At 33.1% G+C, this 18,079-nt stretch overlaps 1 protein-coding gene across 2 annotated transcripts in view; it reads left to right on the top strand.

The window, feature by feature from the left end:
- rictor (rapamycin-insensitive companion of Tor) overlaps window positions 1-18,079 on the top strand; it is a 143,887-nt gene that overhangs the window by 57,981 nt on the left and 67,827 nt on the right. Inside the window, exons 11-13 of one of the 2 annotated variants that reach the window (XM_035355016.2) lie at window positions 1,834-1,900; window positions 5,876-5,956; window positions 14,040-14,137. In XM_035355016.2, coding sequence (XP_035210907.1) covers window positions 1,834-1,900; window positions 5,876-5,956; window positions 14,040-14,137 — 246 coding nt within the window. The remainder of the gene's footprint in view (window positions 1-1,833; window positions 1,901-5,875; window positions 5,957-14,039; window positions 14,138-18,079) is intronic. The other variant, XM_035355017.2, reaches the window with a different exon arrangement.

Here is an 18,079-nt window from a genome sequence, read left to right as displayed (position 1 = left end):
AGTTTCAATGGACCGGTCTACTGCCGCAAGAATCTCAGGAACAGTTTGGAAGCGAGTGCCACGAAGTGATTCCTTCATCTTAGGAATTAAGTCACAGTCACAAGGGCTTAGATCTGGGGAGTATGGTGGACGGTAAAGCACTTCCCAGCTCCATCACTTGAACAAATCAGTCACAGCTTGCGCTGCATGCGGCCGAGCATTGTCATGCAAAATGAGAGGAGCGTTCTGCAGAAAGTGTCGCCGTTTTTTTCTCAAAGCTGGTCAGAGATTGTGCTCTAAAAATGAGCAGCAACACTGCGCAGTGACGGTCTGCTGTGGGGGAACGGTATGCGTTAGGATGACACCATCGCAGTCGTACACGAGAATCACCGTAACTTTCACATTGCTGGGGTTCTGACGAAATTTTGAACGTCGTGGTGACCCGTGATTACGCCATTCGTTTGATTGGCGTTTCAGTTCTGGCTGGTACGATCGGGCCCAAGTCTCATCCAGCGTAATGATACGGTGTAAAAAAGCATCTCCTTCGTGCTCATAGCGCTCCAGGTGAGTTCGGGCAGCATCGTATCGTAGCCATTTCTGCATTTCCGTCAATTGATGCGGAACCCATCGTGAAGCAGTTTTTCTTATGGACAGGCGTGCCTTCAGAATCTGTAGCACAGTGGTATGTGCTAATCCTGTGTGACTGATCCTGTGTGCTAATCCTGTCCAGCTGACGAATTGTTTGGTGGCGATCACTGTCCATTAGTGCGGCAACAGCTTGCACGTCTGCATCGCTGACACTCGGACGACCTGGACGCAGCATGTCTGCCACGTTATGGCGTCCTTCATTGAATGCTTTCACCCATCTTGCTACGGTTCTGTAAGGCAATGCAGATTCCCTGCAAGCCTCTTGAAGCCCTTGATGACACTGTCGTGCTGTACAACCTCTGGCACATTCAATTTTTATCCAACATCGTTGTTCTTGTTTTGAAAACATCCTGACAACACATACTTTAGACCGCGAGCTAATACAAGGATCCGTTCTTCGCATCACTCCGCATGTGCGTGACGTAGGCAAGACGAGTCTTTTTGCTGAGAGATAAGGTAGGTATGTAGTTTACGTGTAGTATAGGCGATATTCTTTGGTTTTGTTGCGTAGCGTTTTTTTCAGCTGTGTTGCCACTATTAAAGTTCCAACCTCGTATTTTATGTTGCTGCAGATATTGAATTTTCATGTTTTAATTTCTATCTAAGGGTTTTCTATTTTTTATTTTCTCTTTTTCACATTTAGCTAATGCTTTGTATTTGTTCAAAAACATTTTTTAGGTAGCTATTCTTCTTTTTTATGTTTTCTGATTTTTCTCTGTTCTTATATGATATATTATGACCCTTTAGTAGATTTCTCTATGAATTTGGTAAAGGAGGATGCTTTGTTAATGTAGCTTTCCTCCATTTATAATATCAATCAGTGACTAGCTGTAAAATGGAAAAGAATAAGGTGTATCATCTTGTAAACTGAAAAATATGATAATACATTATATTTTATGCAGTTCAAAAAGTGAAATTTTTTAAAAAATTGTGATAGTGTTTAAATTGAGATATTTAAATAGTGTTTAAATTGTGATTTTGAAATGTTTAAACTGTGATTGATAAACTGTTATAATACTGAATCTTTGTAAAACAACTTTTATCTCTATAACAACTTTTAAAAATTTAGTTTTTCTTTTATTCCAGAATGTTATAATGAGAGTCAACATATTTTTATGCATAAAATATGTTTGTCATTGAAAACTGAAATTGAATTTATTATGTAAAATTATTCCTTCTTTAACATTTTATAATTTGCTTTTTCAGAATAAATTTAGTTCACAACTACTATGGCCTTTTATTACTCATTTTTGTTCAGTCAGGTGTATTAGAAGTAAGTGAAATGTCTTTAAATCTTTTATTATAAGAAAAAAGAGAATTTTTAGTGTGCAGTTTTAATTTTTTAACTGCAATTTTTTTGTTTATTGAAGTTTTATTTTTATGAAGCCCTTAGTAAAAATTTACCACTCTAGAAAAGATTAATAATGTACCAAGGAAGCTATAAATTGTAAAATTGTAGCTATAAATTATTTGCTAAAATATTATTGCAAAATTTATCTTAAAAATATTCAGAATTTCACAGTATATGCTACTTAACTTACCTGGATTAGACAATAAAGAAAAATAACACAGAATATTAAAAGCATAATATTAATGTATGAAGAAGCAGTCAAAAAGTAGCATTAGAAGTAAGTAGAAAAATAACATTAAGGTATGAAGTCAGAAGCTAGCTGTATTCAGTTTTATTTAAAATCAGCTTTTTTTTTTTTTTTTTTTTTTTTTTTAATTTTTATTCTTTAATGATAATTAAGGAAAAATGAACCCAGTACCTTACATGCAAAAACAGTTAACTGAAATCTTTATATAAGAAATGACTTTCATATATTTTGCTCATTAAATGGTGACACAACTTAGCCACTTATTTATTTATTTTTAATTCTTCATCGAGGTAAGTGTTCATCTATTATGTGTGCTGCCAACTACTATGTTATGACATGACATGGATTGAACCCCTATAAACCTCCGTATTAGGTGGGATGTGGGCCATCCAGTTGGTAGTTCCCTGGTGAAAGGTTAATTGCGTTCACTTGCTACTGCCCGGGCCCCTCAACCGACAGCAGACTTTTAGAGATTTCACTCAACCAATTGCTAACTCCTCCGGGCATGCGGGATCACCACTTCCGGTTCCTGGGTTTCACAGAAGGCAGGACATGCATGCTTGGAGATTTGACTGGTCATCAGAAACACTACCTGCCAGTACCACAACAGGGTGCCCAGTGGCGTAGCGAGAGGAGGGCAAGGTGGTGTATGATGCCCCGGGTGCCGCTCGCAGAGGGGCGCCAAATGGTCTTCAAACAAGATTTTTATCATATCACTGTGTTTTTTTCAGAGGGGGGGCACCAAAAAGGTATTTTGCCAAGGGCGGCAGTTATGCTTGCTACTCCACTGAGGGTGCCGAATGTCCGATGTTAATAGGTCTTACATTTGGAACTTATCCCTCCTGTACTTGTGGGGCACCCAGATGGATCCAGGTGCAATTTCGTGCTGCCCCCACAAGTCACGGGAAACCGCCAAGGTCAATGACTATGTGCCCCTGTGGCCGAGACTGACTAGGTACAGATCCTAGCCAGTACTTCACAGAGTTCTCTCTGTCGACTTCCCCCGAAGGGGGTTATTGATGTAAGGGTTAGATAATTGTAAAAGTTTGCTATAAGCTTCCCAGGATAGATCAGGACTGAATTAGTTGTTATTGAGTGTACTGATAACGTGAAAACTTTCTGGGGTTTAGAAAAATGAGTTTTGAATTTGAATAAAATAAATCAATGGAAGAAGCATTTCTTAAAATTTGCTGAGGACTTGTAACATTTTGAAAATGTTTGAGTGAAAAGATTTATGCCTGAAAGAAAATGGCAAATTGTTAAAAGTTTTTGGCAGTCTTGGTAAGTGCAGCTAGAAAGAAATTATATTTAAACTGAGAATTTGCTAAACAGCAGTGTGCAACGTATTTAAACAAAGAATTATAATTGATGAAGAACTCATAAAGAATTATAAATGATTAAGAACTAATAAAAAATGCAAATGTCTCAAAGAAGAGCAAGATGTTGGAAATGCTTTCTTAAATGGTTTCTAGTAATAAAACAAAAATGTTCTTATTTCTGGCCACCTTTTCAGTATAAAAGGTGTGGAATTAGCTAAACTGCTAACAGAAAATTTTCCTTCAACTGATGAATAGCTCGAAATTCATAAAGTGAAAAACAACATCAGAGACTTCATGGTGAGAAGAAAGAAGTATATCATCATGTAGCCAATAAACTACATAAATGACTTTGTTACTAGGCTGCTGAATGAATTTAAGTCACAAGAAATGTATAAAACAGACAAAAGTGGACTGTCTTACAGACCATTAACAGAACTTACATTAATGTTTAAGAGGGAAGTAGCAGGCGGTTTAAGTAACTGAAGGAAAGATTTACTGTATTAATAGGAGATATGGACCCATTAATTAAGAAGACAATACTGGTAATTGATAGAAGGAGAAAATCTTGATGTTTGAAAGAAGTTGAGAATTTACATCCAGCTTACCATACCAACAAGAACTCATAGATATTAGTATTTTTACTGATTTTTTTTTTTTTTTTAAATAGGGCAAAAATCTGAAAAATAGCTTAACTAATTATAATAACTATGCTACTCACACACCTGTGATCTCTATCTGAAAAAGATTAGTCCCTCTTTCTGCAAATATAATTCTGACATTCAGCCTTTAGTCCAGGGTATTATGACAGCTTTGAGATGTCATTATAGAAAAGATGTCCAGAAAATGATAAACAGAATTCATTCTTGTGAAAATGAAAGCATTTTTGAAGGAGATAACTAAGTCAATATCTCTGATACAGACCATGCATAGTATAGCCAAAGCATGGAGTCAATCTCTTAAAACACAAAACTATTTTCCAATATGAGGCCTTTATGTGGAAAAAGCCTGAGAGGAATCAAAAGCTATAGCTAATGTTCTAGACATTAGCAAGTAAAGTTATGAAAAAATTCATTTTTAGAATATATGTCAACTGACGACAGTTTTGCAACAACATGTATAAAAAACTGACTATGATAGTATAGAAAGCATTGAAAGAGCTGCAAAAACTGAGAGTGAAAGAAACTAATGACATGCCAACATCAGTAAAGTGCAGAAAAGCTCTAAGAAAAACTCCTCATTTAAAAAATGCTGACCAAAAAAATAAATTTCAAAATTGCATAAATAGTTTAATTCTATCATTAATTTAAATTATTGTTTTAGGATTAATCATGGGATTAATTGTTAGTTACTATTTTATTAGATAAGTTTAAAACTGAATTTGAAGTGCACTAGTCACCATCTTACTCAGCCACTTTCAAAACTCAAATATGCTTGGAACAAAAGTAATTTTAATAAGTTGCAGATACTATATGTATTTTTCCATTATATGTTATATTGTATCTCCACTATGCATGTTACTATGTATGTACTGTAATGTACTATGTATGTACCATAATGTATATACCACTATGTAATGCACTATGTATGTACCATAATGTACTATGTTTCTGTACTATATGTTATGTGTATTTACTTCTAGATGTTATAACTTTTTTAGGTATGAAAAACTAGAAGTGTTATTTCTTAATAAACTTAATTGCATTAAGAAATAACTGTCAGATAATTTACGTCTCAGAGAAGTGGGCAAAAAGTTTTATATTCTTTCTGCATGTATTAAATTCATTTAGCTATTAAGTTCATTAATTACAATTGTATACAATGATTTTAAAATTATCTCTGGCATGAATCAAAGTTAAGCTGAATTATATCTGTAAATTAAAATATTTTAGGCTTTTAAATAATAAAAACTAGTTTTTGTTGAATGTTTCTCTATTCCTATATAATATTAAGAATAATCTGAACAACATAAATTTGGAATGATGACAAGATAGTGCTTTAATATGCTACTGATAAATCTGTAAAATTTATTAATGTAATTTCCACAGGTAGAAACACATTTGTAAATATGAGAATGGTATCAATAAACAGAAATTATTTTCACAATCAAGTTAAAAGGTATGACTAAATATATTGCAGGAATTATGTTCTCGTTCATATTAGGAAATCATAAAAATTTTAATAGCAATTTTTTAAATTATTACGTTGTTAAGTAATGTACAGCAGGCTTTTATTTGATATGTGGTTTATTAATAACTTTTATTTCTTTTTCTTCTGTTTATTTGATTAAATTCAACACCTTGATCATTTAAAAAATTTAAATATATTTTTCAGGCTCTTTCAGAAGTTATTGTGTCTAGTGAAACACATTTAGCAGTCAGAGCCACTATTTTCCTAGGAGAATTCATATATATGGTATATAAGCAATGAATTGAGTTTATCTTAATAGTGACTGAAGTTCTTGCTTAAAGTATTTTATTTTGAACATTTATATTATTTACGAAAACTGTTCATATATTACCTTCTGATTGTTTTGTGACATTTAAGGTAATTAAAATGTTTGTAAATTGCTAAGTAAGAATATAAATGTGATCAAACTCCACTTTAATGAACTTCAAGACAGCACTTTGGTTCATTTTGTTTCTTATTGGATAAGATATCCAAAATTAAAAAAAAATCATATTAAGGTTTAAGTACAATTAGTAAATTTGTAGACCACCTTTTTTTTTTTTTTTTTTCAGTCTCACTGTATGTCAATTTTACATGATAAATTGCTCAGCATAAATATGGTTGCGATCCTTTCCTCGAATTACGTATCTATAATTTACAAATAATTATTTTATTCATTAAATTGTGAAAACACTGAAAATGAATAAAAAAATTGAAATATTAATCATACATTTTGTTTAATCAACCTATGAGTACCCCCCCCCTCCGAAAAAAAGGCTGTAAATTTTTGTTGCTTTCTGCTGGTAGATTGCTGAACGATTTTATATAAATTTTTGTCCAAAAATTGACAAAATTCCATCTCTCTTGTTCTGCAGGTTTTGTAAATAAAAACTTATTAATGATATACATTCTTAGCAACCACTGTGGTAGGGAGCTCCAAGGTCAAATCATAGTCATTCCACAACTTCCAGTGAATGATTGAACCTGATGTGTGTATACTTAAACTAACCAAAACAGAGAACTAATCACTCAGGGTAACTGTACTACAAGGTTTGCTCTTTTCAGCTAAAATTCTGAGCATGTGAGGTCTCCAAAACATCTACCGCTGACTCCCTCATTTCCTCCATTTTTGTAAGTCAAATGATGCCATTGAACTCAAGCATTGGGAAAAGGGTAACTTTATTTTATCTGCCCAAGGTTTATTGACCTTGAGGAGTTCACTTTTTGAATTTTTTAAGCATGTTTGCATTTCCTCAACCTTTTCATCATCATCAGTAAAATAATTTTCAACATTAGCATTTCTTATTTCAACTTCTGTTACAATAACTTTATCTGGATTTTCACTTATAACAACATTATCATTACATGATTGTAAAAAAACTCCTCATCATGTTGTGCAAATATTGAAACACCATTTTTCTCCCCCTCACACTTAGTGATAGGTTAATCCTTGTTTTCATCTTCCTTTTTCAAACCCTTTCAGAATCACTAGCATTCTGTTAAGAAATGTTATAATTGATGTAATTGTTGTACTTCTCCAAAATGCTTAAAATGAACTGCTTCTTAAAATAACATTCAAGTTCCTGATCATGCCTTGTTTCATATGTTGTTGTGTCAAAGTTGCTTTTGAAGGTAAGAACACAATTTTAATACAGTCAAAAGTCTTTAATCCGGACTCGTCGGGACTTCGACGATTCCGAATTATCGATTTTTCCGGATTATAGATCATAAGTTTAAATCTGGTAAGATGGCATGCAGAAATTATATTAATTATAAAATTAAAAATATGAAACCGTAATTTATAAAATAATGAGCAATTATGATCTAAAGGGTATCAAAATTTACAAAAAAAGAAGCTTAATATTTATTTGTTTACTTTATTAAACATTTCTTTAAACGCGCGCATGCGTAAAGCATACTCTACGCATAGACGGAATTAGAAAATTGCAACCAGAAAACTATTTGATTTGTATTCGTGATATTTATAATAACGAGAAATTTGATTTAAATCATATCAAAGACGGAGTACATCGAGATTAAGTACTACATTTAATAAGGAATTATAAGCCGAATAAAATAAAAACATCTGCCCTAAAGATAACGATAGTGCTGACAGATCAACTTCCAGTTCATAGCGCGCCGCGACGTCTCTCCCCCCCCGCGCAGAGCAGCGTGAAATTGATAAACAGATGTCGGAACGGTTAGATAAACAAAGGATATGCCTTTATCCATTTTTTATAGCAATTCGTTTTTTGTTTGATGGACATCGAAGCATACTTTCGTTTTCTAGATCCTTTGGGAGCTCCAGCATCGGAAATTCTATTTGACATCATCGAAAGTTCAAGCTTACTTTTATAAAATTGCTCTTACAGTCTGCAAAAAATAATAAGCCGGATCCAATTCGAAGATTAAGGAACAACGCAATCATCAACATTAATTGAAATAGATAATTAGATAATTTTAGCTTATACCGTCCGTTTTACATTAAACGCGCACGCGAAAAAGAATTCTGCGCTTGCGCAGACACATATGCGCAGTCGTAAATGTCTTGCGCGCACGCGTAAAACGCCTATGCGCATGCGTCAGCGCGGCGCATGCGCAGAAAGATTTTAGCTTTGAGGTCCGGATTATAGATTATTCCGGATTATGGGTGTCCGAATTAACGACTTTTGACTGTATATTCTAAGTTTCTGACATCTTGTATGCACTACAACTATCAATCAAGATTAGAATCTTTCATATTGGAAGTTCTTAATTCTACTTTCATAATTCTTCTTCAGATAGTTTTGACATTATCCATGCCTTTGTAGTTCGCATTTTTTAAGCATGTTGGCTTCGGAGATTTTCTGGTCACCAAAAGCTTACTATGCCCATACTTATTGAACACAAGAATTATGGTTCACAATTTGAATATTTTCCACCTGTGCCTCCTTGGTTTTTAAATTTTAATGTTTGATTTGACATTGGGACAAAAATTTTTGTCTAATTTCTTGTCATCTAATTTTGATATGTTGCCTAATTCTTCAGCAAATTTTCCTAAAGAAATGTTACTTTTCTTAAACCTTTCCAACTAGATATTTGAACATAAAATGGCCCTCTTTGCAAAGTGTATGGCACATTCATTGAACTTTATCTGAAACATTTGTCTTGATATTGTTAGATTATGCCTTCTTTGAATAATCCTTCTCAATTTTTTCCTCATATCCAAATTTTTTCATGAACAGAAATTATCAAGCTTTAATTTTTCCATATGTTACCACCTGTAGATTTGTATAAATAATTTTACTGCTGCCAGATATCAATTTGTAATTTTGTCACCAGAATGCCTTATTGAATGTCTAATGAAAAACATTAATTTCTCTGTATATATATATAGTTGCAAACAAAGCTTCAGTAACCTTTATAAAGCATAATCTGCATCTTGCAAAAGTTCTGAAGAATAAAAACCCCACATTCAGACTTGCAAAGCATTTTTATTCAAAGAAAACAAACCAGTAAGTATCAAAATTTAATTCCCTGAAAGCTAAATTAACTGTAGAGCCCAACTCATAAAATTCACTACTACTCCTTCCTAAATATTGAAAATTTCAAAATTTAAATCATAGCATCATCATATGATCTTGACTTCAGTGGCCTGATATACGTCCTGGTTCTCCCAAAATTAGACTATATCTGCTTTGAAGAGCCTTTATTTGGAACTTAGAGATGTGTGTCAGGGGCGGGGGAGAGAGAAAATAAAAGAAACATAAATATGCTTTTCATTATGGATGGAATGTGGATCGTACCATCCTAAGTAAGAATGATTTTAAGAGTTAGTAAATTTTTTATTAATGTGCTAATTATGAGGAAAATATGAAATGTACAAAAAAAATTAACTGAAGATATACATGTAATTCATTTTATCTGATTTTCCTAACTTTTGGAGGTTCACTATAGCAATATAAAATAACATTTAATATTTAGGAAATTAGACTGGGCCAAAAGATTCATTCATAGGTTCCAAAAGGTTCATACTATAACCATAGATTCATTTTAGCAGGGTTCTACTGTAGTGAGACTTAACATAAAAGTTATTTAACATTTTTAAAAGTAAAATTTTTTACTTATTCTTAAATTCATTGTTGCTATATATATATTTGTCTTTACTGAAAATTTTCATCAAAATTAAACATTGTTTTCTTTTAATAGACTTTTCACATCTTACTAATGAAAAAATTAATTTGAAGAGATCATTCTTGGTTAAAAATTTTGAAATTAATTAAATAAATAAATAAAAAACATATATTCTTAGCTGTCGAAAGGGTTTTTTTTACAAAAAACTAATAAAACATTTCATTAATTTCATGGAAATCCTTAAGTATAGTTATTTGTCATTGCTACATCATTATGTAATTTATAAGTTATTTATCATAAATAAGAATTTTTTTTTTAAATTTGTGATAGAAGCATGAAATTTTAATTACAATTTTTGCAATAAATATATTACTGTATAAACCTTTGTATAAATAAGATCAACAATACCGATACTATTTTAAATTAGAACCTTGAATATTTATTGTGAGGCAAATGAGGAAACACAATAAAATTGTATAAGCATAATTTTTCCAAAGTCTCCATGACATGCAATGCACATATTATAAGTGAAAGTGGGTGCCCTGCAAGAAGAATTCTTTTGGTTGTGTATGTAACTACTTATGCAGTGTGGATTTTATTGCTCTGGAAGTGCATTCTTGTCTGTTTCAGCCATCAGAAATGCATGAGATTCACTGGAGGTTATGCCTTGTACAGTGATGTTAAATTGGCAGACATAGAGCCACATCCAGTCCCCAAAGCAAGTTAATGTTACCCTCAAATACGTTACGTATTTTTTGTAAATACAGTATTTATAGTTTTAGATACATTGAGTTATAAAGGGATCTTAGGTGCACAATTGCTTTGAAGGAAAGAGAGATCAATTGAATAGGTCAGGCCTTTGTCACTCTATGCTTGTATGCCATCCATGTGAATGGGTTAAGTAGGAGAACTTCCCACACTGCAAGGCACTTATTATTATTTTGGTGTTTCTGTTTTCTCCTTGTAGATTTTGTATTTCTGATGTGTACTTTATTAAGTCTGTGGTTAATTTATTAGCTGGATGCATAGCTGTGCAGCTCATATTTTTGTACATATTGAGATAAACTAATGCATAGCTTATAAAACCTGCTAATTTGTCCTCGTTGTTAGATATACATTATATTAATACCTTTTGTTCAGAATTTCGCATAACGTTTGAGTATTACTTAAAGGCTGCATGTACAGTGCAATGTATATATGTGTTCTCCTTTATTTTGTTAAAAAAATATTCCATCCTGCCAGCTGAGCTGCTTTCAAATTACGCATTCAGCCATGTGCAGTTTGAGTTTGAGACCAGTCTATTGAATAAGATGAATCATTCATATGGATGTCTGAGATTTCACATTCTAGATTGTTACTATTGTTAAATGGGCACTATGTGATCTAAAATTATCATGCAATAACATTACATCTGAGGTCAGAAGTCTGTTATCTAATCTTGATTGCAAAATGAAGGTGAATTTGAAGTTGATCTGCATAAGAAGTACTGGTCACTGTTACTTCGTTTTTTTGTAATGTTCCAAAATTACCTCATCTGCACTCCAGAAGAAAGTGAAAATGATTTTTCCTGCTATTAGAATGAGCTTCTCCGCTGAAGTGATGTCATTTTTAAAACTTCCTACACCATTTGCACACTTTCTGAGGTACATACAAATTATGTATTTTTCTTTCATCCTGTAATAAATTTCAATTGGTTTAACATCTTTATTACTCAAAAAATACATTACAGTTTGCTGCTCATATACAGTATATGTTGACAGTGGGATGGCCATTTTCATACTAATGCAGCATCCTTCTTCTGTGATATAGCATCGTATTGCCACATGTTAATGATGCTTTGAGCTGCAAGAATTACTCCTGACAACTTACAAATATACCTTACAACTTTTCAGAATATTATTGCACTTTTAATGTTTTCATTTGATTAACCTATATAGTTATTTTAATTGATATATATCGAAGGTGGCAAACTTCGTGTCAGTAACAGCCATACAAGGTTGTTCAATAAGTTCGCGGAGCGCCATCTATTCTTCAATATTAGACCTAAAACTTCAATGCCATTTTCGTATTTGTTCTTTCTTAGGAACACGTCAAAAGTTTCATTTCAATCTGTTAATTTATTCATTATTTAACCGCCCTTTATATCTAACGTGTTGTGGCTTTTTTCAGGTATGGATAAAATTGAGCAACGTGCAGTTATCAAATTCTTTGTAAAAAAAGGTTTAAAGGCAATGGAAATTCATACCGAAATGGTAAATGTGTTGGGGGAATCCGCTCCTTCAAAAACAATGGTTTGCAAGTGGGCTAGTTTATTCAAAAGTGGTCGTACCAGCCATGAAGACGATCCGCGAGAGGAACGTCCCAAAACTGCATCGACACCGGAAATCATCGGAAAAATACAAGATATGGTATTGGAAGACCGTCGATTGACAGAAAGAGATTTAACAGAGGCTTTAGGCATTTCATTGGGCACAGGGAACAATATTTTGAGTGTTAATTTGGGTTTAAAAAAACTGTGCAAAGTGAGTGCCGCATTCTCTAACGATGGGGCAAAAACACATTCGGATGCGACTTTGCCAGCAAAATTTGGAGCATTTTAAGAAGAATAAAAGTGACTTTATCCGTCGATTTATCCCAATGGATGAGACTTGGGTCTACCATCGTGATCCTGAATCAAAACAGGAGGCTAAGGAGTGGTGTGAACCCAGCTCTTCAGCGCCGAAGCGAGTTCGTGTGCAAAAATCAGCCAAGAAGGTGTTAGCATCAGTTTTTTGGGATGCGAAAGGAATTTTGTTTATAGATTACCTTCAAACTGGCAAAACAATTAATTCGGATTATTATTGTAACCTTTTGAATCAATTAGACGAAAAAATTCGTGAAAGAAAACTCGGATTACAGAAGAAGAAAATCATTTTCCACCAAGGTGACGCACCTGCGCACACAGCTCAAAAAAGCATTGCTAAAATAACTGAATTGAAGTACGAATTGTTGCAACATCCAGCCTATTCACCAGATTTAGCTCCCTCCAACTTCTGCTTCTTCCCACACCTCAAACAATATCTCCGTGGAAAACAATTTTCTTCAAATGAAGAGGTAATAGCTGCCGTGGATGGATATTTTGCAGAGCTGCCGAAAAACCAATACAGTCAAGGGATCCATAAATTAGAAGACCATTGGAATAAGTGTATTGAAGTTGAGGGAAACTACGTTAAAAAATAAAGTCATTTTTACAAATAAAAATTGGTTTCTTCATTTCCGTTCCGTGAACCTATTGAACAACCTGGTATATTGGAATTTGGGAAAGTCTGAGAGCCACAACTAGATTTTCCAAAAGCCATAAGTTCATATTTATATCATTTTGATCAGTCAAATAGTCAAGTAGTCAAATAGGTTTTAAATGGAAAAGAAATATCAGATAACTGTAAAACATTATGGAATAAATTAACGTTTTTTGGACAATGAGTAGATTTAGTTTACCAAATTTTCTGACATATATTTTATTTGCATATGTGATGTGGCCATCCCTGATACTATATATCTTGAATGGAAGTGAATTTTCTTGTTAATTCTTTATGAACATAGTTTTGAAAATTTTTATAATTTTAAATAACTAAAAATTTAATTTTCTCCATTTAGTCAGTTTGCTTTAATCCATATTAAAAATTTAGTGAAGCTAAATTTAACAAGTTTTAAAGAATTTATGAATTTTGATTTTGGAGCTCTATGGCCAGTAACAACAAAGATATGGGAAAATTCTATTACATTCAATGCTATTCATTTTCACTATATATTTTTAAATGCTTTGGTTATCAATACATCCATATTTTCATATGATATTTATGGGAAAAACCCTAGAGGATTTTTTGATAATATATTTTCACAGGTATCTGAGCTAGTAGTAACTGTTCTTCATTTGGATGTATTGAGTGGAGTTCTTTATTAAGATTAAAGAGCTTCCTGCAGCTAGATTCTTTAATCATATTTTTTATTCAAGAGATTAAATGTGAAATGCAGTGATAAATCTGATAAGTAAAAATTTCAAATTTAATATAATATAATCAATTTGCTTTATGAATAATTATATGTCAATTATTTAAAAAAATTCTTACCTATGTTAGATTATGCCTTTGTTAACTGCTTTGAAAATACTAAAAAATAGAGTTGTTTTTCAAGGAATGTAATTTATGCCTCTCTGACAGATTCTATTTATTTTTAGGCAAATCAGTTCCTTCCTGCAGATTGTAGTCATCTCTCAAATTGCTTACCCACTTTAATATCATCAGCTGCTGCTTTTGGATCCTCCAAAGCACAGAAGTAAGTTATATACAAATATATGAATATGTAATATTTACAGATGGTACTTACAAATAGATATCAGAGCTATCAGAATTTAACAATTACATACCTGCCAACTTTTACGAATGTTTCGTAATTTTTACGAAAATGCGTTTGTTTTTACGATTTTACGATCGTAATCCATTTTTTACGATTTTTTTTTCCAAGTGTTTTTAGTGATTTTTGTCGAAATTTAGAATTTTTCGCCAACTCAGCGATTTTCGCCAATTGCATCGTGTTTTACTGCCAACTACCGACTACTTCGAATCCAGTAACCTGCGGTTTCTCCCAACTCGCCGCTTAACCAGCCAATCCAATGCCCTGAACTTGTTTCTCCCACTCTTTTCTTTGTGGGTGCCAGATTATTTTTTTCACGTTTGCTTCAGCAGCAAGGGAATTACTCAGCTCGGACTCAGCAAGCGTGGATTGTCGCATTCTTTTTTTTTTTTTTTTGCTTGTTTGCACGTGCTACGAATTTTCTTAATACGTCGTTGTTCAGTTCAAAAAAACCATATTCTCAATATTATCGGCCTGCCTACAAAGCCGAATTTCCAACTATTAAAGAATCCTTCAAAGGAAATAACTATGCATTTTGCAACGTGTGCGTGTGTGGCTTCATAATAAGTCACGGTGGAAGAAGCAACATTGTGAAGCATGTTAAGTCTAAAAAGCATGAAGTTAATGCTTCGGCTTCGACAACGTCAGAAAGTGGATGATTTTTTTCAAATTCGGCTACGAATTCGGATGCCGATGTCATTTTGGCAGAGCGTTTGTTTACTGCATTCCTCATCGAACACAAGGTGCCGCTAAGCGCTGCTGATCACGCCGGTCAACTTTTCAGACAGATGTTTCCCGACTCCAAGATTGCTCAGAAATATGCTTGTGCTCGCTAGAAAACATCTTCTATTGTGAACGAAATTGCTTGCGATGCACAAAGTAAAACGATAGCTGCACTCCAGAATTCAGCATTTTCGGTGCCAATCAATGGCAGCAATGACAGCGACTGGAAGCTTTATCCCATCGCTGTCACATATTTCTGTGATGTTTCTAATGAAATGAAAACTCATCTTTTGCATCTTCTACTGTTAAATGGAGGCGATACGGGGGAAAATATTGCCTCCTTAATAATTAATGAGTTGAAACAACTTAACATCCCAATATCAAACTGCATTTCATTTGGTGCAAATAATGCTCATGTCATGGTGAGTGACAAAAAGGTTGTAGCCTCTTTCCTCAAAAAAGAACAAAATGAATTAATTGTTATTGGATGCCCATGCCACTTAATTAATTTGGCAGCAGAAAAAGCTGCAGCTGCTTTACTATTAAATATTGACCAGCTTCTGATTGATGTGTTTTGCTATCTGGAAAAAGTGTAAAAAAGGAAAGAAAACCTAAAGAATTTCCAAGAACTGTGCTCTGGTGAAACGAGAAAAATTCTGAAACATGTATGCACGATGTGGTTATCCTTAGGCAGAGCGCTAGGAAGGTTTATTGAACAGTGGGATGCATTGCTAAAATATTTCCACGAAGAGACCAAAACGAAATCACAGATCCCATCAAATTTGTCGGCATATAAGATTCCGAAAATCAACTTTGCTTCTAATCAAAATGCTTTAAAAGGGAAAAGCCAACACACAAAATCAAACCCTTTAAAAAGAAAATGCTTAGAAGACTCCTCAAAGGTCAACTTTGTTAAAGAAGTTGAAGGGAAGAAGAAACAGTCTTCTATTAGCCGGGAGGAACGGATTTTCTATCTTCTTTCTTCGGATTTGAACAAAGCATATTGTACTTTTGTGTTAAGTACCATTAAGATTTTTGAAAGTGTAAATACCCTTCTACAACCAGCTTCGCCAAAATCTCCCCTGCTTATCCAAATTCTTAATGATCTTTTGAAAGAACTTTATACTAAGTTTGTAAAACCGTCCGTTGTGAAAAACAGTTTGTTGATTCGTGTTGCCTATAATAGTTTGGCAAATCAAAAGGATGACAATGATCTTATAATTGGAAATCAAACGAGGGAACTTGTAAATTCTTTGAAAGATCATGAGAAAAAAGAATTTTTTCAATGTGTTAGAAAGTACTTTTTCTCAGCCTGTGATTACATTGTAAGGAAGTTTCCTTTGCAAAATGAAGTTGTTTTAAATGCTGAAGTGGCAAATTTGAAACAAATTGAAAATTCATCTTTTGAAAAGATTCGTTTTTTTATTGATAAATTTCCATGTTTGTTAACAATTAAAGAAAATGAATGCCATAATGATGCTTTAGATGAACTACAGAACCAATTTTCTGCTGCACAGTTTGAAGACTTTGCCAGTTCTGGAGAAGATAGACTTGATGTCCTCATTGGTACCTTAAAAAGAATAAAAAGAGCTGATGGAACACCAAAATATGATAGACTAGCAAGAGTTTTATGTGTTATTCTCGTAATTCCACACAGTAATGCTGAGTGCGAGAGAGTCTTCAGTGTTGGGAAGAAAAACAAAACTGTGTTTCGTTCTTCTATTTCACCAAAAACTCTAGAAAACATTTTAATTGCTAAATGTTATGAGGAAACTAATTGTTATGACAGGAAATTTTCCAAAGAATTTTTGGCTAAAGCCAAAAAATGCACTCTAAATTCATTGCAATAATTTTTTTGTGTTACATTAAGTTCTTGTTTTATGTTTCCTAATAAATTTTTTAGTTACTACTTAATTGAGATTTACTAATGTAAGTACAATTTTCTTTTTTCTATTTGTATAAATTGTTATTTTTTTAATATAAAAGCATGATATTAATTCTTCGTGTTCTTCTGAATTTTGGAGAAATCTTCTGAATTTGGGGGAGAAATCTTCTGAATTTTTATCTTTAGAGGTTGGCAGGTATGCAATTAAAATTTGTTTAAGAACATCTAATGATTATAAGAGTTTTTATCATAATTTAATGAACAGAAAACAAAAACAGCTTGCGAGGAAAAAATGCCAAGGGCCAAACAAGTCGTTCGCTTGCCAAAAAGATTAAGAAAGATAACAACTGACTAAAAATGATGGAACAAGTGATAATATGGATGTACTAAAATGTAAACTTCCTATATATCCCAGCAGAATCCCATTAATCATTCATTCTGTAACAGAAGTTGCATGGAAAATACTGCATAAGCAACTCTGTGCTTTATGCATAACCAAACTTTTATAAAAAATTCTAATTATTTTAATTGGAAATCCATAAAACGTCTATAGGTTAATTGAATGGCTTTCCTCACCTTTCAGTTACGCACAGACGAGTCAATCAAACGGTAATTAAGGACTTATACAATGATCTTACCTAAGATATTCTACATGAGGAATTGTGAAAAAAGACAGTCCTAACTACTGGAGTTAAGCACTTGTAAAGAACTGTTATATATAGAAGATATTTATCAATTTTGTTGGCTTTTTGTGTAATACTGAAAGCAAGAGAGTGTACCAAGCTGAGAGCCTGTTTGGTATGAAAGTCAGAATTAAAAGTTTCTAAGCCTAAACTAGGCTCTAGATTCCTAGATAGTGTTATAGCTGTCAGCAATATGGTCATATTCAAAGCAGATGTTATAAGCTCAGATATGTCAAGTCAGTATTAGAGATAATTTATGATCTAGCCAAACAAGTGAAAACTGTGTCAACTACTATGAATAAGATAAGAATAAGGCTAAAAGCTTTGCTTTTCTCAAAGAACTTAATATGAGGGCAAACTTTTCCATGGGAATGAATCTTTCTGCATTTTATCTCTATGGGTAAAGCTTATTGCACTTAATTCAGTCTTGAACTCTGATTAGCCGAATTAAACAAATGTGAGGAGGCAGTAAATTCTTGCTCTAGTGAAATGTAATACTTGTGAAATTTGGTACAAGTTTAAAGAAATTCTAATTGTGAATTAATTGTTCTTTTGAGGCTATTTAAGCCATGC

Source organism: Stegodyphus dumicola, chromosome 4 (assembly GCF_044657685.1).
Source record: "Stegodyphus dumicola isolate Sdum_Otavi_A_Nest chromosome 4, ASM4465768v1".
Taxonomy (NCBI): Eukaryota; Metazoa; Arthropoda; class Arachnida; order Araneae; family Eresidae; genus Stegodyphus; species Stegodyphus dumicola.
This window is presented reverse-complemented; position numbering and strand designations above follow the sequence as displayed.